Source organism: Talaromyces rugulosus, chromosome III (genome assembly GCF_013368755.1).
Source record: "Talaromyces rugulosus chromosome III, complete sequence".
Classification (NCBI taxonomy): Eukaryota; Fungi; Ascomycota; class Eurotiomycetes; order Eurotiales; family Trichocomaceae; genus Talaromyces; species Talaromyces rugulosus.
The window spans coordinates 5,023,767-5,048,341 of record NC_049563.1 but is presented as its reverse complement, the minus strand read 5'-3'; the positions used below and the strand labels follow the sequence as shown (position 1 = coordinate 5,048,341).

Below are 24,575 nucleotides of genomic sequence, written 5' to 3'. Positions count from 1 at the left end.
CAAACTTGAATACTATCTCTGAATCCCCTACTTCTCCCCCTTCATTTTCATCCACCCAACCTCATGAGTCCCATGCAACCGATCCATGAGCCCCAAAATCCCAAACCCAACTCTAGAATCCCTATGGTGCTGGTCATGCATTTCCACGCTCGGTACTCGAAAAAAGTCATATCCACTATGCGCCAACGCCGCATCCCAAAGCACAAAAATAGCAAAAATAACCACCGTAACCATATGTGCGCGCAGCAGGATCATTGGGAACGCAATCGGCATGGCGTTGACAAGGAGATGGTCGACTGGATGCGAAAACACGGCGCTGAGGGCGACGGGGGCGGTGAATTGGTGGTGTTGTTTATGTATTAGCGTATAGAACCAAGGGTGATGCAGCGTTCGATGGACGTAGTAAAACAAGACTTCGCGTAGAAGTGTGCCGGCAATAATATGTAGGACAATTTCGGTTGCGGAGGGCAGTTTTGGGGAGACAACAAACATGGAAATGCGGAAGCCAAAGAGGGCCATTTGGGAAATGTGCAAGGAAATCAAAAGGGCATGGTTGACGAGAGCCTGAAGGACGCTGTCAAGGAGCTTGATAGTGCTGGGCTGATGGTCTGCATCTTGGATTTTGTGTTTGCTGGACCAGACTGGCCAGATGATGTCGAGCAACTGGTAGCCTGCTGCTGGTAGCAAGAAGCCAACTATCTGGGCAAACACAGATAGAGAGACTTCTACCACGCCTGGGGGATAGCGGGCACAAAAGTCGACCCACCATCCTGCAAAGGCCAAGTAGGTTACCGTAAGAACGTCCATTGTTAGAAATAAAAGTTTAAATGTCGGGCTTGGAGTTATGGTATCGAGTCCCTATGTCTCAATTGGAAGTCAATTGAAGTCCTTGGATGCGTTAAATAGTAAACAAGATGCAGGACACGAGGCCATGAAACTATTTATGTTCCGCCTACAAAAAGGACCGGCAGAATTTGGAATGGGCAGAAAACCAAGGGAGGTACCCCAATTACGCATGCAGATAGATATGGTAAAGTTAAACAAAGAGCTTTATGAATGTCTGTGTCAGCCGATCTTCCAAATCTAGAGCTTCGCGATTCGTAAAGTTCAACCTATCTAAAAGCTGAAAGAGGCATGTCTCACCGTGGAACATTGGGCCATAATTGAGATGTACCATATTTTTGACGTAATCATAAACAATTGTACGGATGATCGTGTGGATTTCATGATATTGGTGTTGGTCTCGGATTTGGTCATTGTTCTAGATGAGAAAAAAAGAAAGCTCGCAAAACGGCCGTTTCCGACATTGAAACGCTTTGATGGCTTAAATTCCGTTAGTAAAATTGAAGAGCGAGACTACTCTCGGTGGTTATGTAGTCATCAATGGTATTCTCAGTCACTGAATGGTCCTCTCGGCTTGTTCACCCCAGTGATGACATCAGGAACCGAACTTGTCCCAAAAAGGAACATTGAAATATAATTGATAGCACCACAGGAACACATAAATGACAGCACAAGTGTTCAAATGTTTCCATATTACATGTATCAAACAAACCCTTGACATCATATGCAATTCAAGCACTAGGACGCGCTTCACCGACACGCTCATTCCTGGATATTGACTCAGGCAAACAAAGAAAAATCCCAGCGCCATGGGCTTGCAGTGTCTGGTTCGAGTGGGTTATAAGCGCGAGCCCGATGCTCTGGAATCTCAAGTACACGAGTCGAGAGCCCTATGACAGATCCGGAGCGGGCCACCGTGCGCGGAGGATGTCTCTTTGTCTGCCAACAATCACCTGAGTGTGGAAAATGCCCCAGTCCTTGGATTCGGCTCTACCCATAACGCGGTTCCCGGTGTTGCTGACCCCATTTACCAATGCTCTGGGTTTTACTAAAATAGATCTTGGAGGACCCAGGTTTCACGCTCTATCCGCCGCCAACCAATCAATGCCTATCACAACCACCCCCCTCGATATAATTAATATGTGCCTCAGTCCCCTATAGTCACCATCCTTCCTAGCCTAATCATGTATCGTCATATTTGAACCCTTTTGGCACGTTACTCATACCCCGCGACTTCGATTGGCCGAACAAAGCTGATACAGTGCGCGCTCTGATTGGCTCCCTTCATACTATATATTTTAGGACTAGCTCGGACCCACTCTATGCGAGCATTGCCAAGACTCTCCGCACTAACCCAAATACAGACTAGCCCGTCGCGCTTCCCCTCGTGCGCTATCCCGCATTAAGCGACCGGATCTCACTGCGTTCTCCCGGTCGTCTCATTTATCTCAAAACCACCAAACATCGGTCTGTCGTTGTTCTCCGCTAACCACGCCCACCCACACCATCCCCTGTCACTGCGGCCTGGGAATATTCCTCCGATTGGTCTCCACTGTCGCGGATACGAAGCTGGCACGCAGCTAGATTCTGGTTCGACTTCATGCAGTCAACGACCATTTCCTGTTCCCCGCACGAAATGAGCCATGGAACATCATCAGTATAGTCCTAACAGAGCCAAGCGACCCCGTGTCGCGGAAGAGAATCGTAAGAGGGCTGTGCGAGCGTAAGTCTGAGAAACTCGCTACCACTCAGCTCAATCCCTTTGTGTATTATGTTGTTATACGAACATTGTGCTGACTCCCCACCCACAGCTGCGACGGATGTCGCAGAGTCAAGGAGAAATGCGAGGGCGGAGTGCCGTGTCGGAGATGCACCCGCTATCACCGCCAATGCGTGTTCAACACGCCGGCTGAGCCAAGTGACAGAGTCAATAGGTTGGTCTTGTACGAGTCATGCGTCTGGAACGTCTCTAACCTCAGTTCTAGACTGCATGATCGCGCCGCTAGTTTCAGCCGCGATGACGACCCTGACTCCCAACGTGTCCGGTATATGGAGCAAATATTGGCGCACTATATGCCCAATACTAGCTTTGATGTTCCCTCTTTGCGTAAAATCGCCGAGGATCTGCAGAAACGTCATCACGACCTGTCCGAATCGGATGGGCCTCCTACTCAGGCAGAGGGGGATGATCTCGACGATCTAGCCATCGACGAAGAAGACTTTAGCATCCGTGCTTTTTCAGACAATACCACTCGTGAGCTTACGCCATCGGTCTTCCTCGGGGAAAGGGATCCGTAACGAGGGCTCAAGATTGCTAACCTACATGCAGACTACTCCGGAGAGTTTTCATACCAGAATTTCTCGATGAAGATTAGACGCAAAATTGACGAATGGATGCAAAACGCAGCACCAGAAGTATGAAAGGCGATGACTCAATCCATCGTAGACCTATGGCTGACATGATTAGGATAATGCCGAACCTGTGCCCTTTGAGGAAAGATGGCGAGCCACTCAGCTACAGTCCGGATCCTCACTTGTTTCCGCCGCCATCACATGCCTGCCTCCTCGCTATGTTGCTGACTTTCTCGTCAACACTGCCTCGAAATATGCTAGAACGAATAACTTTTACGTAGAAGAGGACTGGCTACGCGATAAATTGGCTATCTGCTACAACGACCCGGATAGCCTTACCTCGGTCGATGCCGCATCCGTCTGTGCTATTCTCATGACACTTGCCATTGGGACCCAGTTTGCCCATATGGAATCCCGGACACCGGTAAACAAGATAACAAGAGAGGAGTCGACGACAGACGACCACCGATTCTCTGAAGACGAAGTTGGTTTGACATTTTATCATTTTGCCTCCAAGCTGCTGCCAGATATAATTGCCATGGCGTCTGTGAGAAGCGTTCAGGCCTGCTTGCTTATGGGGACGTACTTGCTGCCGCTTGACACATCCGGTTTGTCATATACCTACTATGGCCTAGCAATGAAGCTAGCTATCCAAAACGGCATGCATCGGAAATATGCGGGCGAAGGACTAGATTCATACATGCAGGAAATCCGCAATCGTGTTTTCTGGACAGCATTCACTATAGAGAGGTTTGTCTTACCATCTAATTAATCCGACAGAACCTAACATGTCTATATAGGCGAATTAGCATCCTCCATGGCAGACCACCTTCTATCACCGATTCCGAAGTTGATGCCGATTTACCGGTTGATCTTCCAGGCCTAGCGTCCACAACTACGCCAGACAACTACACAAACATGATGGCGCTGATCAAATTGACTATGAAGCTCGGCGAATTTGCACAGGACATGTCGGGCTCTCTTCACATTTATGATAGAAACAATTGTGCTAACTGTATATTAGATCGGCGCTTCGAAAATGCCCCAAGTGGAAACAATCAGAGTACCTCGAAAAACTCCTTGTACAGCGTCGACAACTGGTTGAATGGTGGTCAACTCTTCCAAAAGAAAATTCCTGTCGTGACCTCAATCCCGCGGGGCCTCTCTTTCGTTCCAATGTGCACCTGAAACTAGACTATTGTTTGGCCAGGATATTCATTGGGAGACCATTTCTATTCAGCAACGTCAAAGGCGTTAATTTCAACGCACAACAAAAGTCCTCAGCAGGTCGTTCAAAGATGAGAGCAATCCTAGTAAGCGACTGCGTCGAAGGAGCTCTTGAAATTGTTGAACTATGCCGCCTTCTACGAGACGAGACAGGGCTTGCCCGAGCGTCCTACACCGAATTTAGCTCCTGTCGTGCTGCCCTTCTTGTTATCCTAGCTCAGAGCCTGACTAAACGCACAGAAAGACTTCGCAACGCCTTATCACAGGGAATGGGTCTGATCAAAATCATGTCCATGGGGGTCGGCTCTGCTAAGTCCGCCGTCAGTGTTATAGAGGCACTCGAACGTGCAATTCGTCGCCTGGAGGACTGGAGTCAAAGTCAAGCTCAAAGTCGCCAAGAAGCGCTCGATACTGGATACGAACTGTTCAAGAACTGGGAAATGCTGTGGAAAACCGGGCCCCTCTCCCCAGCTACTGGAAATGCGACACCCAGTCATAATAGCAATATTGCAGCTCAGCTCCATCCAATCCCAGCCAACTCTTTCTCATCTACCACTACGCCGTTTCCTTCTGATAATACCATGAAGGCCAACACTATGGAGGTCCTGAACAATCAACTGTTTGACCCGACTATCAAATTAGACCCAATGAATATCACCACCAATGCCACGGGAACACCGGCTCCCCATCAATTAGATATGGTTCATTCACCCAACACAGGAGCTCTGCCACAGACGCCTCATTTTGGGTTTGAAGGATTTATTTCGAATTTCCCTCAGGAGCTGGACGAGTTCACAGCCATCCCATGTTTTGATACCGATGCTATTGGACAGGCTGCAGCGCCGGGTATGGACTTGGATAGCGCGATCAATGCAGCCAATCAGTCTCACAATGATTGGACTTTATGAGCCATATTATTATTAGTGTATATATATATATATTTTTTTTTGTCATGACTTTGTCTTCTGAGCGTTCATGATCATTTTTTGAGTTTTTGACACAGCTTGTTTTAGCGAGAAAGGTAGACTGATCAATACAAAGTTATGAAGTTATGAACCAACCACATGACCTAAAGTCAATGCATCTATTAGTGTTCAAGCATGAGCAATGTCAATTACATATGTATTTGTTGCAATTGGAATAATAGCGAACCTCAGTATCAATATATAGATGATTAAATACTGCATATCGAGCTCGGCACAGTACCGCATCTGTCAACTATGTATACCCTATATCTTTTCATCATACTCGGCCTTTGTAGCATGCTCAACTGTTGCTTCGATTTTATCTGTCATCAAATGTTTGACTCCCTTCAAACACGCAACCGACACAATCCCCAACACCACAAATGGCACAATACTAGCCCATGCAAGATGATACGCATGCGCGTATGCATCGTGACTTGCTTGCTCTGCACTATTGGCAATCGACGCATTCACTCCCGGTACATCTGTTAGTGATGTCCCTGCCGACATGGCTGCTAGAAGAGCGGACACAGACGACGCCGATAAGCCCTTTTGGATAGCGGCGTTGCTGACTTTTGTGGCATATGAACCATTCAAAACCCCGTTTATGATGGCATCGAGAACGGCGGATCCGAAAGCACCTCCAATTGCGCGGGCGGAAAATGCGAGCCCTGTGGCTGTGGACAAGTGGCTGTGTGGTGCTGTAAATTGGACGAGGGCGACTAATAGCGTAAGAGGTCCAGAAAGTCCAATTCCAATCAGAACACTGAATACTATTTGCGGCTTGTTCATGGACGGTTTTATTGTCGCGTATGTGATTGATCTGTTTTTGTCTTAGCAATCCGGGTTACCATCTTCACCTCGGAAATAGCACCACCTACCCAACTAGGAAAAAAATGAAGGAGACAATCAACGGCCATTTTAAATCCTTTGTTTTTGTAGAGTACCATCTAGACATGAGCAAAATTAGCAAATAATTCTTCTTGCAACCCAAACACTGCATGTATACATACGTAATGACCATGGACGCAACAGCGGCGGTTGCACTCGAGGCAAGTCCTCTGACCGCGATATTCAAGGAATCGCTCTCAAACCCAAGATTCAAGATCATCTGCGGAATGACACTATTGACTGCACTGTAGAATAGCCAGCCTTCGACGGCAAAGGCGAATACTGATAGGGCAAAATTTGGCGATCCCTTGAAAAATATGTGTGACACAAGACCATCGTTTCGCCCTTTCCACTCTGTGCAATGAATTTAGCTTTCAGCTATCGTTTGAATCTCTGTATGATCGAATAGCACTTACCATAAAGACAGAAGATTAGAAACAGGGCAAGTCCGATGGCTAGTGGTGCCGCAACATGTACATTTGACCACGGATATAGCCCAGCAGCCCAGTTCAAAGACAGCAATAAGCTCGTTACGCTGGCAATAAACAAGAGTGATCCAATTGGGTCACATGCCCATATGTGTTCCTTCAAGGTCATTCTCGAGTACTCCCTCTGCGGCGGTGGATGGTAGAAAATTAATAATCCGGCAGAGGTCACAATATGTAAGCCCGCTTGAATCCAGAAAATATCTCTCCATCCACTAGCAGAAATCTTTGTAACAGCTCCTGCAACGAGACCACCTGCTCTGTATAACAGATACATGAATCAGCAATTTAAGACGTTTCCATCAGGGTATATATAAAGAATGGAAACAAACATTCCACCCACAGCACCGCCCATATATGCAAATCCGTTTGCCAGTGCTCTGTGTTTCAACGGCAAAATCTCGCTTGGAATTGCCTGCACAATAGATATCGTGGCTAGTGTCGTTCCAATTAAGATACCGCCACCGATCAACATAGCTATTGAGGTTGCCTTTGCCGAGACAACAGCGCCGATGAACGCAATAAGTGGCGGTATGGAAGCCAGGTACTTTCTATCGATAACATCGCTGAGTCGTCCGACGATTGGCGAGAGGACAGACTGCATTAACAATGGACCTTCTAAACCCGGATTCAGTACCTCTACAGGTGTTATGACCGATTCGGGAAGAACTAGTACATACGAATAATCCAGCCAGCCAGCCCAGGCGCATCTGGCTCATTCTTCCCTAAATCCCGTACAATAAATGCAACAACGGACCCAGCAGCTGTGACGACAAAGACCTGATCCACGATGGCGAAGCAAGTCACAAACACGACGATCCACGACCGCCAGCTAAGTTTAACTTTATCCTCGATTTGATCGCTATTCGTCTCTTGAGGGTTTTCATTGTCAGTATTTGAACCTTGAGTCGCAATCGGTGGAGTCTCTTCGACATGCTGAAAAGAATGCGGCGAATCGTTCGAGCTTTTCAGATCAATATTTGTTGGGTCATTCATCTTGGGTAATTCATAATTCTCTCGGTGATTTTTGAAAAGAAGCCAAATGGGGAGGCATCATGGCCGACATATGTTGTTTTTACACCATCACTCGGCCTTTCCCCATGGGAAATTGTTTACCCCGAGGAGAGGAGAATGCGGGGAAGACAGCGTCCCACATCGGACGGCTGGGAGCTCCCCGGGGAAACCCCCGAGTCTAGATATAGCAAGCACATGTAATTACTTTTCAAATAACAATTATTACTACTAGGGCGGGCATTTCTTCATGACACAACATTTAAAGACTCTTGATGTAGATATAATTTTAATACAAACACCACTAATAACTCCGGTCAAACTCTAGTCTAAATCTAAATACATTCTCCACTTTGCACGCCTAAACATTGAGGGATCTATGGTATCAAAAGACCCGAATAGGACTTTTCAGAGTAACGTATTTATCCGTTCACCTCTGTTTCCGTTTAAACGAAAAAGTGCCGCTGACAACATCGGGCTCGTTATTCTCATTTCGTTGCATGAACGCTTCGACTCTTCCTTCAGCATCTTCACAGTCAAATGTTCGTTGCAAGAATTCGGATTGAGGTGTCGTCCTGCTGTCGCTGGAAGTTACATTGACTAGTACTTTGTCATAATCATTCGAAATGACGGCAGAAACTTCCTCACACCAAGACGGATTTCCAAGTCGGTCGCTTGTACTGCTTGTGCTAGGTGCTACTTTGACTAGTTCTTTGATATAATCATGGGCAGAAACTTCTTCACGCCAAGATGGACTTGCACGTCGGCTTCTTGTACTTCTTGCTGAGGGGTAGTCATCGACCTCATCGTAATATTTAGCTTGACGTGATTTGGATGACTTGGGGTAACCATCTACCTCATCATAATAATCATTCTTGGATCGATGCGATTTGGACGTTGTGGGGTAATCATCTACCTCATTGTAATACTCATACTTCGAATGGCGAGATTTGGACTTTATGGGATAATCGTCAACCTCATCGTGATATTTAGATTGACGTGATTTGGATGACTTGGGGTAATCATCTACCTCATCGTAAAACTCATACTTAGAATGACGAGATTTGGACGTTGTGGGAGAATCGTTGACCTCATCACGATATTTGGACTGGCGTGGTTTGGCTTCGCCATACTTATCGTAGAAATAATGTTGAGTCCGACCTGAGGTAGGTAAGCTTTCACGGCGCGAAGAAGACCTGTCATGTTTCTTGTAATCATCGCGATAGCTTGTGGTACCATAACTCGGCAAGGCTTCACGCAGTGAAGACACATCATATGCCCGGTAATCATCGCGACGGCTTGAGCTACCATAACTTGGTAAGCTTTCACGATAGCTTGCGGTACTATGGCTACTTCTATTAGCCGAAGAACTAGTGTAATATTTATCCTCCCCACTGGTAGATCGTCGGCGGTCCCGGGATCTCATTTTAGAGTAACTAGGAGTACATTCGTCATTGCCCTCATAGACTCGAATTGTATGTCGAGAGGAGCCCCCAGAGGTAGATCGATGACCACCACTGTAGCCCGAACCGCCTCTATGGCTTCCGAAATAGGGATAGGATGTCATTTTTTTTGAACTCCCAAATATCTAGTCACAGAATAGGAACTGAGATGTATGGGTATGTGTTGTGTTGGTGTTGAGGTTGTGTGTGATCTCGTGTAACTTGCTTCCAGTGAATCGCCTCCAGCGAGGCAGTAAGTCAAAAGCGTGAATTCCGCTATTGAATTGCAGGCAGCGAGCCAAAGCCATTTAAATGCATTTCCTTGGGCCTAATTTTTCCCTTTGAATCTACGTTGCATGTGTCAGATATAGTTAATTTTTCATTTCTCAAAATCCATAAAAGATAGAGTCATCTATCAAACAATGATTCGTGAAATCTCATCATGTAATGAGGTCTTTGTTCCCTTAAGAGCGTTAAGAATAAATCAAAGACTGGATTCATATTACTGTTTCTACATTGAATGTTAAACAAAGATATCAGGTTTCAAGAAAACTTCGTACTAAAGAAAGAGAAAAGAAAGAGTGTGCCTAAAAGAATAGGCCAAAGGCACAAAGTTTGTATTCGGTTAAACGTAACAATGATGGGTTGGATTATCCTCCCTTTTCCGTTTTTTCGCCGGGAACACAGTGTTGCAAAAGATCAACAACGGTGGATTTCAATCCATGTCACGTCTGGGCCTCCTGTGTACAATTTCTTTTGTATCAAAAGAAAGTCCACGTGGTCAAGAATATTACCTCTCTAAGCTATACGCCATCTTGTAGGATGCTTAATGAGTACCCTAACATTAAATACTAAGAATGTGATTACGAAGAGGGGAGAATGAAATAGTCAAGTTATTATTAGCCGCCCATGAGCCCAGGCTACTTTCTATTCTAGGAAGCCTTTACATATAAACCCATATATACAAGTCCAAACTGAAGGTGTAATGATAATTTCATAGGTTGGTATTAGCATTCTATATTAGATCAAGGAAACACAAAACTGTTCGATCAACGTGTGACTACTAACTGGGACTGGGCAGTACTATCAGCCAACCAATTAGACACACCTCGATGAAGCCCGAAAATCAGCAGTATTCGCTTCATTAGCCTTAATTTAAGGCAATAAAGCATTAAATAACGTTCCTTGTGTTACGGGATATACGAAGGAATCCATCATTGTGGGATATCACCATCTCCCCCTTTCCTCTCTCTAATCCGACGAATCTTGTTGATAAGAAGTTCTTGTCCCCTCGTAACCGCCTGTCTAGGGTTTTCGCACGACGCCTCGTAGTACCTATAGCGCATAGAATGACGCACAACTCTCAAAAGGTTGTACCTGTTATCTATTGTCATGCCTCCAGATCCCTCATCATACGCGGATTCCTCATCTTCGCCTTGAAAGAAGTCGACAATGCTTAGTTCAAACTCATCAAAAATGACCATGTGCTCATCCGTCCTGCGAGGTTTACCGAACAAGCGATTATCACGATGATGCGCGATTTGTCGGGCGGCTCGGATGACTTCTCCTTCAAACGGACTGAGCTCTACGTCCTCGTTGACTTCTATTCGGTTTTCCTCTCGGGACCAATGACCAGTATGACTGGGAGTAGCCCAGGACGCGGTAGATTCACCCATCTCGTAGCCTTGAAAATTGCCAGACGGTGGAATCACGGGTTCTTGTGAAAAGTTTTGAGCTGGAGTGCGTTCCAACCGCAGAAGTTCGGTTATATCATCAAAACGGTTTCCAGATAGAGTGATACTTCCACTCGAGATGTTGGCTCTATGGAAATCCGCGTTATCATAATTCATCGAAAGGAGCAAGCCCTCGATGTATTCCTTGTCTTCATTGTAGCCCGACATGATTCAAGACAATCAGAGGATGATTTTGAGGTATTCGAGGAGAAAGTGTAAGACTGTAAAATACAAGAATACTGAGCAGGAAAAGGAAACATTTATATACCCATGGAATTATGAACAAGTCATATTGAATGACTCAACAGAAATTACCGGTAATATAAGCCTTTGACAGGGTTGTGGATGAAAAGGAGTCATTACTTTGGGTGACTCAGATCGGTACAACGAACCTTCTCTTGTCAATACATGGGAATACCCGATATTAATTGATGCTAAAACAGCAGATATACCAACAAAGAATCATATCAACAACGAATTCATAGTCGTAGATGCAATAGATTTACCTTTTGAAAGCAACACAAATGAAATACAGAAAGAAAGAAAGCGCTTCTATGCCAAATGTATTACTTTTCAAGTTTTATTCTATTTTTTCGAGAGTTTGCTGTATATCATCGTTCATGCGGATATTGTGTGCTATGTTGAGTATAATAACCCATATCAATTGATCTATAAGCCATCAACCTTGATGCAAATTTCATTATCTAGCTTAGTCGTACCCTTATCAAAAATCCACAGTGGAGTCATGTTTTACATTGCCAGTACCTTCACTTGGTACTTCGCTTCTCTAATAGTTGACGTTCCTAGTCAGCTGTGATATCACCCACCTGGCTACTGATAGCCTGTAAATATAAGTCATCACTCTCTTGCTGTATAGGTCGTATTATGAGTTCACTGCGGTATGAGTTTGGCCTGTGACCTGAGCGGGAGTTGACCGGGTCTGACGGTGTAGCCAGAGGGAAACAAACCATTGTCGGATTCCATGAGTGTGGTTTGAGTTTCCCTGTCAATTCTGCGCGTCTCATGCCGAAGTCTATGAGGTACTCCCAGCCCTAGTTCCGAGGACTGGTTGTTCTTGTCAGACATTTCCGTATTGAGGATGATCGAATGTAGAAAAGACAGGAGAGAAAATCACGAGACCTTATACTAAATGCACCAGTCAAATTGTTGCAAATGTTTCCTACGTGTAGAACTAGCGAAGGTTGTGATTTCGTCAAAATATGTGAGAGTCATTGAATTATAAATCTATGTACATGTAGTGCTCTCCTGCTTGAATATAATAGATTTAGTAATGAGAATATCTAGATAGAGTCATAAGACAAGAATTCATAATTCAATAAATACATTCAAATCAGTTCTTCGTGTGACTGCAAAGTTTGGTATTTGACACGTTCTATTAGTGACTCATGAAAAAGAGAAGGATTAGTCGACACCATTTTTTGAGTCAGAAGAGATGATGCTTAGTATAGCACGGCCCATACCCGAAGACTGCCATTCGACATGTCATAGATGGTTTTATAAAATGGATGTTCAATGTAAAGGCTCTTACATATGTAGACCAGATAAATATTGAAGTAGAGGAATGAGTTCAATTTTGATTGCATATGTACTCTAACATTGGGGGAAATTCCAGACATCAGATGTTCAAATGTTGGTTAGCTTTGATTACGAAAAATTGCACTATGTTTTGAGTATTATGTGTGAGCTTTGTACCTTCTTTTAGCCCTACTATCAGGAATCACCTCTATATTCATACAAGAAATACTATTTAGACTGAAGACAGTTTAACGCCGACAACGCAACAATGAAATATTGAGCATCTTGATGTGGACAAGGGATCTCAACAAACTGTTATCGCGTAATTTCCATTATAAAATATTTTCCAAGCTTGAAATATCAACTAGTTACTACATGTAATAGTTGGTCAGTTGAGACCTCAAGTCTAGTAATAGGGTGTGTGGGATTGTAAGAACAATACAGAAGCGTGGTCAAGTACGATCAATCGATTCAATTCTTTGGAGTACTACTGTATATTTTGCGTGATATCGTCGGGAAAAGTTTTTATCGTAAGATACTCGCCAACTCCCCCGGGTTGACGTCTACCACTGCTATCCAGGTTGATTGGCAAAAACCCATTATCAAAGGGATTGACAACTAGATTGACCAACGACCGGCCATCTAGGATTTTGGCACAAATAGGGCCGGAGCTTAATAAGTGGGCCCACGAGCATGGCAAATTCAGCAACGATAAGAATAATGTAGACCTCCTGTCAAATATGGCCCCTGATCACGAAAATTAGTAGCAGCCACTTACAATAAGACCATGAATTCCCTTGGCTTGACACGCTGTCAATCATTTCCAATAGTCCGGTGGTAGTGGACGCTCAATGGAGGTGCCTGCGAGTCGCAACAGGGCAAGAGGAGATGCGAAACACGGCGGAGAAGAGCCGATAGAATCTAGACCAGCAACGCAGAAGACGTCGTTTTTTTGTTGAGCGCAGGCAGCAAGGATTTCGTCAGATCCGTCAACATCCGAGGTCCGAGGTCACATGACCACATTGGCCAGCCGTATCCCTCGCCCAAAAGCTAAAACTAGCATTGCTCGATTAATCAATTTCGCTTCTCGGTCAATACACTGTATGAGAGAAATCGCATCTCGGAATTCCAATGAGTCTCTAAGGCCCAATCACAGGCGACATGTCGGAAGCAGCAACGGTGCTGCGGCCGAGAATCTCAAAGTCGTGCGACCAATGCAAGGCACGCAAAGTACGATGTATCCGTATGTACAATGAATGACCTGTGTAGCCCAATCAACGATTAACTTTTTTTTCTTTGTCTTTATGCAGGGGATAGACCAGAATCATTGACCTGTAACAATTGTCTTGTAAGGCAGCACAACCACCATGGCTGTCCGCTTCACTAATTGTACATAGAAACGGCGGCAACAATGTCATTTCAGCCAGACAAAAAGGAAGCTAAGGCTCCTAGAGTCTGACGATTCACCTGATCACGGTGAGTTGTTACGAAAGTTCTCTTAGAGAGCATGTTTCCTGATGGTTCGATGAATAGACCACACTGCTGGGCAAATATCGCTCACGCAAACACCAAATGATACTAGTTTAAGGAATTTTCACCCGAGGTGGGAGCCTCGACGCGAGAATTCGCGGGTATTGTATATCGACCATCTACTAGAAAAGAGGTACATCGATGGAGTTGGTGGCTGGAGAAACGAATCCTCGGTCGTTAAGGTGAGTTTGCACGATCATTAGCGCCTGATAACCACCAGTCATTAACAACTGCATGTAGGCCGCAGAACATTATGGTGCCTCACACTCCATCTCTTTTTTTCGTCAATTGAATAAACTGAGTGGTGCTGACCTGTTGCCAAGTTGCAAGTTCTAGCCTCGCCTTCTTCTCCGAGAGCAGGATCCGCTCGCTGTCTGAGCGGCTGGGGCACAGCAAACTCCGCGACCTCATCGAGGCGATTGGGACCGTCATCAACGCTAGGATGAACCGGGACGGTGATCTCTGCGGCTGGAAGGCCCCAGGAGGCACAATCAAGTTCAAAAGCCCGACGACGCCGGAAGAAGTGTCGCCAGACGCCGCGGGGGCGTACATAGCAGGTGCGGTCCCGTGACATGACCCATCGAGTTGCCTTCCTAACGCAGCGCCCACAGTGTACTTCGACCAAGTCCACCCCATCTACCCCTTTCTGGACCGCCAAAGCTTCGAGGAGAAGGCCTCCAACCGTGATTTGCCTGCCTATCTGGCCCAAAATCCTGCCTTTTCCGCTCTATACCACACTGTGCTCGCTCTCGGCTGTCAGTACACAGAAGGTGGGTCGTTTGAGATCGGCAAAGGCAAGGCATGGAAGCTGTACCAGATCGCGCTGGGACTATTCCCAGATCTCCTTCTCCCCCGAGAGGCCCTCGAGAATCTTCAGGTAAAGCTATTCAGAAGATATCATTATCTTAATCACAATCCGCTGACATCTTTCAGGCGATCACGGCGATGGTAACCCCAGGAGATCAATACCATTTGAAAGATGAAGCTGACCACGCAGTAGACTATATTCGCACTAAATCTATCCTGCATACAAATTGAAGAGACCCTGATTTCCGAGGCGGCCAGAATGGCCCAGGCATTGGGGTACAACCGCACCACAAGTATCGACGCTGGGCACAGGACCTTTTGGGTTATATACACCCTAGAGAAAACGACTTGTTTTTTCGCCGGTAACAGCTCGGTATGAGGATTTTTGCCATGCAGCACCTGTTTTTTTCGGCCGCTGATAATATCTTGTAGGAGTTAAGTGACTTTGATATCGGGTGTCCCATTCCAGATATTCCGGAGGCCGTATCTGGAGGCGTCGACTGGTTCTTATCGTCTGCTCGGTTCGGTCGACTGGTCTCACGTGCTTATGAGATGCTATTTTCAGTCACTGCTACCATGAAGACCCCCGAGCAATATTTTGCCGCCATCGACAATGTAAACGATGATCTCGAGCAGTGGCGGAATTCTTTTCCTGATGATTTCCGACCCGGTGATGCTTTTCGGCCTGGCAACTGCAAAACTTCTTGGTCACTTTTGATTTCACTTCGAGCGCAGTTCTTCTACTATGCTGTTGTTATTGCCCTATGCAGACTCACTTTACATGTGGGCGCCGGCACTACATCGGAGCGCATGGAAGATGCCAAAAAAAGGCTCATGCACATTGCGCGGCAGATCATCGAAAACACTCGGTATATCGATGCTGAACCTTATACCCCAATTTGGTAACTCACCCCCTGTGGCTTATAAATCGCAAGTTGACTGGTCGTGGCTAATTGCATTAGGATGCTCGGAGTAATCCCTCTTTCGGCGTTGTTCATCCTGTTCGACTTTGTTGTCCACAACCCATCTCACCCCGAAACAAGCACCAACTTGGCTCTGCTGGACGTTGCTGGAGGCTACTTTAGTCGCCTAGAATATGCAACCGGCGGTTCCCTTCCAAGCTCGATACTGTCAGACTTTGCTCATATCGCGCGCCAATTTGTTCGAGATATCAATCCTGACGAGCGTATACCAAACGATATAACTCGATATACACCATACCTTTCCACAAAGACTTACGAGGGAATGCCCAATGACACCCAGCCGATGACGTACCTTCCTACACATTTAGTAAGCTACACCCTATTTTTCAAATGGACCTTTTAAGTTGTGATACAGACCTAACAGTTCTATTAGCCTAATAATCACATACCTATGCATAACGAACTTGCTAATGACGCTTCTGCTCCTTATACTGATCCGCTATTCTATCCCACCACGGATTTGCAGCCTCTAATGGGAGGCGACATCCCTTCAGGTTTCGATATTACCAGCCTGTTTGACGCCGTCATTCCGGATTTCCCGAATCTCTAGTCAATAATACGATTCAATTGGCTTCCAAATATTCATCTCGTATAATAACCTTTTAGACATTTGTTTTTTACGGAGATTTTCCATCTCCGTTGTCAAATCTCCTTGGAAAGCGGCGATTGAAATGTGAACAGTGCTAGCCAGCCTTGACATTGTACAGTAAATATCTATTATACTAGTGTGCGTGTATTTCATAGCATGCTTTTTGGAATTTTATCCCCATTCAACCTGCCCTTGTACTGATCTTCAACTTGATGTAGCATGCCATCGATATCAAAATACCAAATGGCGTGAGATCGCCATTTGATCTCCTCGTACATCTTCTGCATTTCAGTACCTGTCTCGGCATGCTTCAATTCATATACGTCGCATATCATCCTACTACTGCTCACAAACCACTGTGTTCGTTCGCGGCGCACTTCATCAAAGGCAGCAAATGCGGCTTTCAGAGCTTCTTGTTTCGAGATTTGCGTATTATTGTTTACCGAATCAGTGACCAACTCCAATAACCGTGACAGGGCGAGTGCATCTTCAACACCAACCCCTGCTCCAGCACCATGGTGTGGCGACGAGGCATGGGCTGCGTCACCTGCAATGCAGACACGGCCGCTTGCATATGTTGGCGCCGGATGGTCATTTGTGTCAAAGATAAACCATTTGTCCATCTCATCATCTAAAAGATTTGTGATGGTGCGAACTGTCGGTCCCCAATTCGCAAATGCTTGAACCACCTCTTGTTTGCTCCCTGGCTCTGAAAGCTTTGATGAATATGATCGTTCTGTCGGGTCATCCAAAAATGCCACCACGTTCATGAGGCTCTGATGGGCGACTGGGAAATGTAGTATGTGGGCGCTTGGTCCGTAATGCATTCTTTGATTCTTTGCTACTTCGTCGCCGAGGGCTGCGGCAGCTCGATCCATGGGGACAAGAGCACGAAAGGCGCACTTATGACTATATGTCGGGTATGATGCCGGATTTTCTTCTCCTAGAAGAACTTGTCTCACTTTCGATTTAATTCCATCGCATCCGATAACTATTCGAACAGTTTCAGCGCTTGATGGGACACTAAACTTGAGTCATGACTCACCTGCATCTGCTTCTGCAGAGGATCCATCTTCAAAATGCAGTTTCAGTTTCCCACCATCTCCATGGTCAGTATAACGGTCCAGCCGTTTACGGAACTGGACGACATTATCTGGAACCAGCTTGACCAGCTCATCTAAAAGATGCGCGCGATGACATCCTTCGAAGCCGCGGTAACCAGCGTATAACTTGAAAAGGATCTTTGATTCTTCTCCTTCCTTTTGATTGAATCCGTCGGTATATTGTAAATAGTCGTTTGGATCATTGGGGTCACCATTTGATGTCGCAACGGATTTCAGGGCATCCACAATGCCGGGATGAATAAGGCGCATACATTGAATCGCATTAGCAGTGAAAGCAACTCCGGCGCCGATTTCGCGAAAGCTGCGCGACTGCTCATACATTGTGATTTTGACATTGCGTCTCAGTAGTCCTATTGCGAGGATTAAGCCGCATATTCCTCCGCCAATAATTGCAACCTCGAATTGTTCGTCGTCTGGGGCTCGCGACGCCTTCTTATTAGTGCTCATGCAATTCCCCATTGTGGCTGACTTTGGGGAATTCAAGAATGTAAATTGTCTGGATTATGGACTGTGGCTTTAATTTATCCTGCAAGATGATCTTCATATCTTTATATGTCAGTTGCGCCCCAATGTTGTGCAGATATACTCCGATGTTCCGAATAAAAACTCCATGTGTTCGATCTCCGAAGATATAGTCGATCGGAGAGACCGAGACTACATGATTTAAAACAATAGCTCTACGCATCAATCTTTTGCATATTTGTTTTGAAGAGTGGAGGATTAATAGCCTAAAAACTACTAAGCTGTGTATAGCCTTGCACATGAAGCTTTCTGTGGCGGCAAAGCCCTAATTCGACTCTTGGACTTCGGCCTAACCTTTGAGGTCTGACATGTACACGTGGAACTTAATTATATAAATGGTCAAGTTTGAGAATTGATCAGGATTTTTAATCAATGTGTGGCAAGGTATCAGTAAATACCGGTCTTAAGGTCACAAGGCAATTTGTAGACATTCATCTATAGGGGTTCCTCAAGAGGCCACACCCGACATTTGAATATCCGGAGTTTCAGCCACGGAGTTAAACAGCCCACCATGGTGTAATATTTGTGTCGTCAATGCTTTTAAAAGCCAAAGGTGGTAACCTTTCTTTTAAATCCCTCGACTCAAATTACGTTATATTTGTGCCCTTTGCCATAGCCCCTCATGGACGTGGTAATGAGGATCCTAAGAAGCGCGCTGCAATACCTTGTCCCAGATTCAGAAGAGGCTTCCCCAAACACAAAAATGGACAAACAAACAGAATGGCAGAATTTGGATCGTTACCAAGATGTTTTCGGTCAATTACCGATGCTGCAAGCGTACAGCCACCTGATTCTCACGTTCCCCATGCCAGAGAACGTCTCACGCGAGGAAGTCGTCAAGGACCTGGAAACTGCAATGGCAAAGGTCAGAAGAAACCTACCTTGGATGGGGGCTCAAATTATCAATGTCGGCAAAGGGCCTGGCAATTCAGGGGTGAATAAATATGCCCCAAGCCCTCTGCCTGAACACAACATCGTCGTCAAAGATGTCTCCAGTGAATTCCCAACATATGCAGAGGTCAAGCGGGTCAAAGCTCCAATTCAGATGCTGGACTCAGCTTTTCTTTCGCCCTGTTCGTCGTTTCCCCAACCGTTCCAGGGATCTGAAGAAGACCCCGCACAAGCGATACGGCTCCAGGTGAGCTTTATCAACGGAGGTGTCTTTCTGGACTTTGTCATTCATCACGCAACATGTGATGCCGGAGGCCATTTCTGGCTGGCGCGCTTGGTTGCAATGTCATTGCGAGGAGAAGAATTTCCGGAATCCTTCCTCGAAGAAGCCAATAGAGACCGTAGAAAGTTGTTCCCTCTGCTCGGCCCCGATGAGCCCATGCTGGACCACAGCAATCTCAAACGCCCGCCAATCACGGCAGATAACCCCATCGTAGCTCCGACCACGACCACTTGGCACTTCTTTCGCCTGAGTGCGGCAAAAATGGCTGCCTTGAAGAACTTGGCCAGTCAAAAGGAGGGGTATGAGCCGGGTGTGCCATATATTACGACAGACGATGCTATTAGTGCCTTTTGCTGGCAGCGATTTATCGCGGTTCGCCAGTCGCGACTGGATCCGAACACTATGGCCAAGTTTTCACGCACGATTGACGGCCGAAAGTCATTGGGCATTTCTTCCAATTACTTGGGCGACGTTATACACAACGTACAGACGATCGTATCCGTCAAGGACTTGGTCGAAAAGCCCCTTGCAAATATTGCATCACGCATGCGCAAACGGCTAAACGATGTTAGCAACGCTTATCATATCCGCAGTTTTGCCTCGTTCATCATGAGCCAGCCAGACAAGTCCACCATCACGTATGGCGGGCGTGTCAACACGGAAACTGATATCGGATCGTCCTCGGTTCGGGCGGCCGAATTGTACTTTGATTTTGGCAAGTTGGGTCGGCCAGATTTTGTAAGACGGCCTTGCCTCAAGGGTGTATCGTGTCCAGGACTTTTGGCCTTTTTACCGCAGAATCTAGACGGCGATTGTGACTTTGTTGCGGCCCTGACCGAGGAAGACGTGGCGAAGCTGAACGCAGACCCGGTGTGGACCCAGTATGTCGAATATATCGGATGATGTCGATGCATGTACCCATAGTCGTGATTTGTGCATACAAATTGTTCATTAATCAATAATACTATATATTGAATGTTCAATAACACAGAATCCAAGTAAAGAGTGTTAAAAGAAGCTTCTTTCCTTGTGGATGCTGGACCCGGACCCACCGCGCCGGCCCCGCCCAATCAGGTCCGCGTTAGATCGATCCTTCTTGACTTCACACGTTGATGCTCACAGCTGGCCAGTTGCAAAATGATCGGCTATGTAGGCGAGCATGTCCTCAACTTCCTCAACTGATCGACATCGCGTCTCTAAGCGCTGGCATCATGCGTGCGAGAATTGCAGGTGTGTCGCGCGCTGCTTCGATTTCGACTGCCCAAGATGCTGACAACGGCCCAGGAGAAAGAAGACTCGGTGTCCTGGAGAGAGACCAGCGTGCTCAACCTGTGCGCGCCTCTATCAGGTCTGTCGCTATGGCGATGAGTCGGCGCTGGCTACACCTGTAGAGAAAGAAAATGCGGCCAATGTCGTGGGTTTATGTCATTTTGTTATCTGGGCTGTTTAACCATAGTGATCATCTTTTAGGAAGGGCGATTGGCGCAGCTGGAAGAGAAAATGCAGCTGATGCTTGAAAGGGCGATGTATGTATCCGTTGCCTCTTAGTGCGGACATCCATTTGTCTATCAAATGAGACTGACTAGTCAAGTCCGGAACCTCCGAGTCAAAGAGAGCCATCTAACTCTTCTGCTGGGCCTACAAATAACACCCAAACAGCGCCTGCAGCAGCTGTTCATCGGCCACTACCATCAGCAGTATCAGAGTGAGTTATATCGGTGCTATTCGGAAAGAATTGTGCAGTAATGACCATGGTCCAGGTCCCTGCCTCCGAGAGACATTATTTTAGAGATTATAGGCCATTACTTTCAGTACTGCCACCGGCAGCCACTCTGGCTGTTTGAACACCATGAGCTATCGCCACTTGATGGGCTGCCAGAAGAAGTAATATTTTCGTTATTGGCGCTTGCTATACGATTCTCGACTCGGGAAGGTCTTTCCAACCAAGCCCTGGAACTTTCCCAGAAATATGCAGAAGTTGCACGTGGCCATATCATGTTTAGGATTGCGCAGGGAGCAGTTCAGTTGTCAACGATACAAAGCTTGTGCCTCCTGGCTTTTTCAAACTTTGTTGGTATGAACTATTCCGTTTTCTTAAATACTGTTTTATGACATAGCTGACACTAAACAAGCCCACGATACTAACCTGGCCTGGCTAAACATCAATTTGGCAAATTCGCTATGCATGGCAGCAGATCTGGACCTGGAAAAAAACAGCGCATCCTCTTCTCCATCAAGAGAAGCAAAAAGAAAGGTTTTCTATAGCCTCCATATACTCAACGAACTCTATGCTCCTGGCTCAACGATGCTCAACATGCTCGACGACATCGAGAACCCGCGGTATATGGAACCCAAACGAGACCCATCCAGGGAATTAGGACGACCGCCGCCGTTGACTCCGCGTGATTCGGCCAATATCGCCCAGCCAGAGCGAGAGGGCATATGGACATATATGGTTCAGCAAACATCTTTGTGGCGGGAAGTTCGAGGTTACGTTGCGCAATGTGCAGATGGCAATCCAAAGCCACCATGGTCTCCGGAATCTGGGTATGCAATTATTGGGGCACACCTGATGGAAGTCGAAACCCGGTTTCCGACGTACCACAGGTACGACGCCGTGAGGTTCCTTGACCGGTCAAACGAGGAATTGCAGAATAATCGTGACTATTGGAGTCCCTGGTTGGTTCTCCAATTTTGTTACCACGCGATTCATAGTATGCTCAACCATCCTTTTTTATACTCTTCCCGCCCGCATCAGTTTGTACAGATGTCTGTTCCTAACACTTTCTGGAAAACTTCGTCGGAACTGGCATTGCTTCACTCTACCTGGACAGCTCGGTTGATTGACATGGTCTGGGAAAAGGATTACCGTGTGTCTGATCCGTTCATCGGCTATTGTGCTGCGATTGCGGCTACGATACACATATATTACTGCCGTGCTGCTGATATTCGTGTTCGCACTTCGGCGCAAAACAAACTAGACAAATGTATGAGATTTGTTAATGAGTTGGGTACTGTTTGGCCAGTGTGTCAATGGATCGTACGTTCCCATCTAGATTTCTATGTTTAAAGGATTACATTACTAACAGGAAAATTTGCAGTACGACCGACTCGACACACTGGTTCAATCAGCTTTTAAACCAAACCGCCAAACCCAGGAACCCGATAGCAACCGGAGGACAGTGTCAATTAACATCGCGTTGATGTGGGATATCCTCGACTTCACAAGCGCTAAGAAGCCTTCACAGAAACCAGGTCGTGGTCTTTTTGACCCGTCATTTATTCAAGATTGGGCAGGAAAGGATGAAATAAACAACGGCAATGAAGATGAAGACGAACATACAGTTGAAACGCAAATATTCCATCGCCCCAACCCTGCTGCCGACGTCGATACTTCGAATGGAGGCCAGGAATTCCCGCCGTTTTCCGACGCAGCGGCACGTCGCAAAGTAGGAAGAGGGATACGAACACGAACGGGGCATTCAGCTCCAGCAGATGAACGACCAGCCCTTCAGCAAGCGCAGCAGCAGCATCAACAGCATCAACATGGGGAATTTGCTGTTCCAAGCTGGTCAGCGGCCGAGGTGCTGGAAAATACGGCCGTGATGGATATCAGCTACGATCCGTTCTTCCAGTTCCAGGACCACGATAGCCAGTACACTGGTTTCTGGGAGATTGGCAATCTATAATAATCGATATCAGTAACGATATGAGAATGGAAACGCGTGATTGGCGGAAATCACGGGGGGCTTTCACGTGATGGCCTCGATCTATATCTGATAGTCTAACCATATTAGGACTAGCGCTCATTCTTTCAAAGATCTTACATCATGCTTACTGATGGCCGAGGGCTCCCACCATCCAATCACGTTCGTTCTCCGGTCTCCACCCTGCGGTCATGGCCCAAGCTCGGATGCGGATATATAGCAAAGACAAGCATGAATAATAGCACAACCGCAATTGCTCAGCAGGTGAAAAGCTGTCCGTGAACATTCCCGAACATACGGGATTCTCTGATCGCTGGGTATATATGTTCCGTCGAAGCGCCGTCTTCGCCGTTCTGGTTGCAATTTTGGCATCTTTCTTGCTATCGAAACAATTCCTATTTCCATCGCTGGACAGTATTATCGACAGTGTCGAAAAGGCCATTTCAAACACAAAACCTTCTGTTACATTTACATCGTCTTCGTCTATGACATCTGCAGCTAGCCGAGCTACCAGCGCAATCGCGAAGCACGCAATGTCCAAACTCTCCCACGCAACAATTGTGCCACGCCGCTCGTCGGCTCGTGGCCATGCAGACCACGGCTGGCTGAATTCATACCACACCTTCAGCTTTGCCGACTACTATGACCCCGAGTTCATGAATTTCGGTTCTCTGCGTGTGCTCAACGAAGACCGAGTTGCTCCGGGAACAGGGTTCCCAACTCACCCCCATCGCGACGCGGAGATTTTCAGTTACATTCTCAGCGGCGAATTGACTCATCGAGATAGCATGATTCAAAAGGGGGCCGAGGGGAAACAGGGAAAGCAGTTTTATCAAATGAAAAGGGGAGATGTCCAATTTACCACTGGTGGAACAGGTCAGTTGATACACCTATTTAAAAAGCGACGATTGGAGTACTGATCATTTTTTATCCTTTAGGCATTGCACACTCGGAACAGAATGAGCATCAATCAGAAACCGTGCATTTTCTCCAGATATGGGCTTTGCCATGGAAGAAAGGGCTCCTCCCACAGTATCACACTCTCTCGTTTGACGACAAGCACAAACAAAAAGCTTTCCTACCGATTCTCTCCCCACTCGCGGCAGGGGAAAACGCTACTGCAGCAGAGGAAAGACAAGCAACTCCCAAGATTTTGGGCACAATCCCCATCCACGCCGACTTGGTCATGGGAGCGGGCCTGATTGGGGTCGACAAGCGGTTCAAATGGAGAGTTGGAGGACCGCAAGACGGTGCCGTCGCAAACCTGAGCGATAGAAAAGTCTATGTTCATTTGCCGATGACGAAGAATGGAAATTCGAAGATCAGACTAGACGGGAGAGAAGGTGCGGTGCTCTCGGAAGGCGACGGCGCGTTCATCAAGGGAGTGAATGTTGGCGATGAGCTCAGTGTGGAGAGCATCGGCGAGGCCGAGGCCGAGGTTATTGTATTGGATAGCAACTAGGAAAAACAATAATATGTAGTAATAATATGCAAGTGTTTACGAATATTAGCTGGTAGAACTGGTCTTTTATTTGACGTTTTGAAAGTATCCCCGCGCTGGATGATGCCCTATGTCAACATGCTAACCACCAACAAAAAGCCATTGACAGATTGATCAATCATTACATCCAACAACATGTATATCAATTGATTA

General features: G+C 46.4%; 7 protein-coding genes across 7 annotated transcripts; 3 read left to right on the top strand and 4 right to left on the bottom strand.

The window, feature by feature from the left end:
• Positions 1-27: 27 nt before the first annotated feature.
• Positions 28-807, bottom strand: TRUGW13939_06523 (uncharacterized protein; the record flags this gene model as incomplete). The annotated part of the gene is made up of 1 exon (XM_035489674.1): positions 28-807. The coding sequence occupies one exon, from the start codon at positions 805-807 to the stop codon at positions 28-30; it is 780 nt and encodes a 259-aa protein (XP_035345567.1).
• A 1,679-nt stretch (positions 808-2,486) lies between these two features.
• Positions 2,487-5,330, top strand: TRUGW13939_06522 (uncharacterized protein; the record flags this gene model as incomplete). The annotated part of the gene is made up of 7 exons (XM_035489673.1): positions 2,487-2,566; positions 2,655-2,777; positions 2,829-3,097; positions 3,173-3,258; positions 3,311-3,945; positions 3,996-4,166; positions 4,220-5,330. 7 exons carry the CDS (start codon positions 2,487-2,489, stop codon positions 5,328-5,330), a joined length of 2,475 nt encoding a protein of 824 aa, XP_035345566.1.
• Positions 5,331-5,651: 321 nt separating this feature from the next.
• Positions 5,652-9,341, bottom strand: TRUGW13939_06521 (uncharacterized protein; the record flags this gene model as incomplete). The annotated part of the gene is made up of 7 exons (XM_035489672.1): positions 5,652-6,210; positions 6,269-6,337; positions 6,401-6,632; positions 6,695-7,023; positions 7,096-7,381; positions 7,444-7,727; positions 8,209-9,341. The coding sequence occupies 7 exons, from the start codon at positions 9,339-9,341 to the stop codon at positions 5,652-5,654; spliced, it is 2,892 nt and encodes a 963-aa protein (XP_035345565.1).
• Positions 9,342-10,430: 1,089 nt separating this feature from the next.
• TRUGW13939_06520 (uncharacterized protein) lies at positions 10,431-11,117 on the bottom strand (the record flags this gene model as incomplete). The annotated part of the gene is made up of 1 exon (XM_035489671.1): positions 10,431-11,117. One exon carries the CDS (start codon positions 11,115-11,117, stop codon positions 10,431-10,433), a length of 687 nt encoding a protein of 228 aa, XP_035345564.1.
• A 3,039-nt stretch (positions 11,118-14,156) lies between these two features.
• On the top strand, positions 14,157-16,355 carry TRUGW13939_06519 (uncharacterized protein; the record flags this gene model as incomplete). Its single annotated transcript, XM_035489670.1, has 8 exons — positions 14,157-14,197; positions 14,352-14,572; positions 14,627-14,892; positions 14,949-14,963; positions 15,016-15,195; positions 15,255-15,724; positions 15,785-16,112; positions 16,179-16,355. The coding sequence occupies 8 exons, from the start codon at positions 14,157-14,159 to the stop codon at positions 16,353-16,355; spliced, it is 1,698 nt and encodes a 565-aa protein (XP_035345563.1).
• A 188-nt stretch (positions 16,356-16,543) lies between these two features.
• On the bottom strand, positions 16,544-17,977 carry TRUGW13939_06518 (uncharacterized protein; the record flags this gene model as incomplete). Its single annotated transcript, XM_035489669.1, has 2 exons — positions 16,544-17,385; positions 17,440-17,977. 2 exons carry the CDS (start codon positions 17,975-17,977, stop codon positions 16,544-16,546), a joined length of 1,380 nt encoding a protein of 459 aa, XP_035345562.1.
• Positions 17,978-18,662: 685 nt separating this feature from the next.
• TRUGW13939_06517 (uncharacterized protein) lies at positions 18,663-24,383 on the top strand (the record flags this gene model as incomplete). Its single annotated transcript, XM_035489668.1, has 9 exons — positions 18,663-20,099; positions 20,345-20,562; positions 20,806-20,919; positions 20,975-21,288; positions 21,347-21,761; positions 21,822-22,254; positions 22,316-22,877; positions 23,186-23,797; positions 23,860-24,383. 9 exons carry the CDS (start codon positions 18,663-18,665, stop codon positions 24,381-24,383), a joined length of 4,629 nt encoding a protein of 1,542 aa, XP_035345561.1.
• Positions 24,384-24,575: the final 192 nt, after the last annotated feature.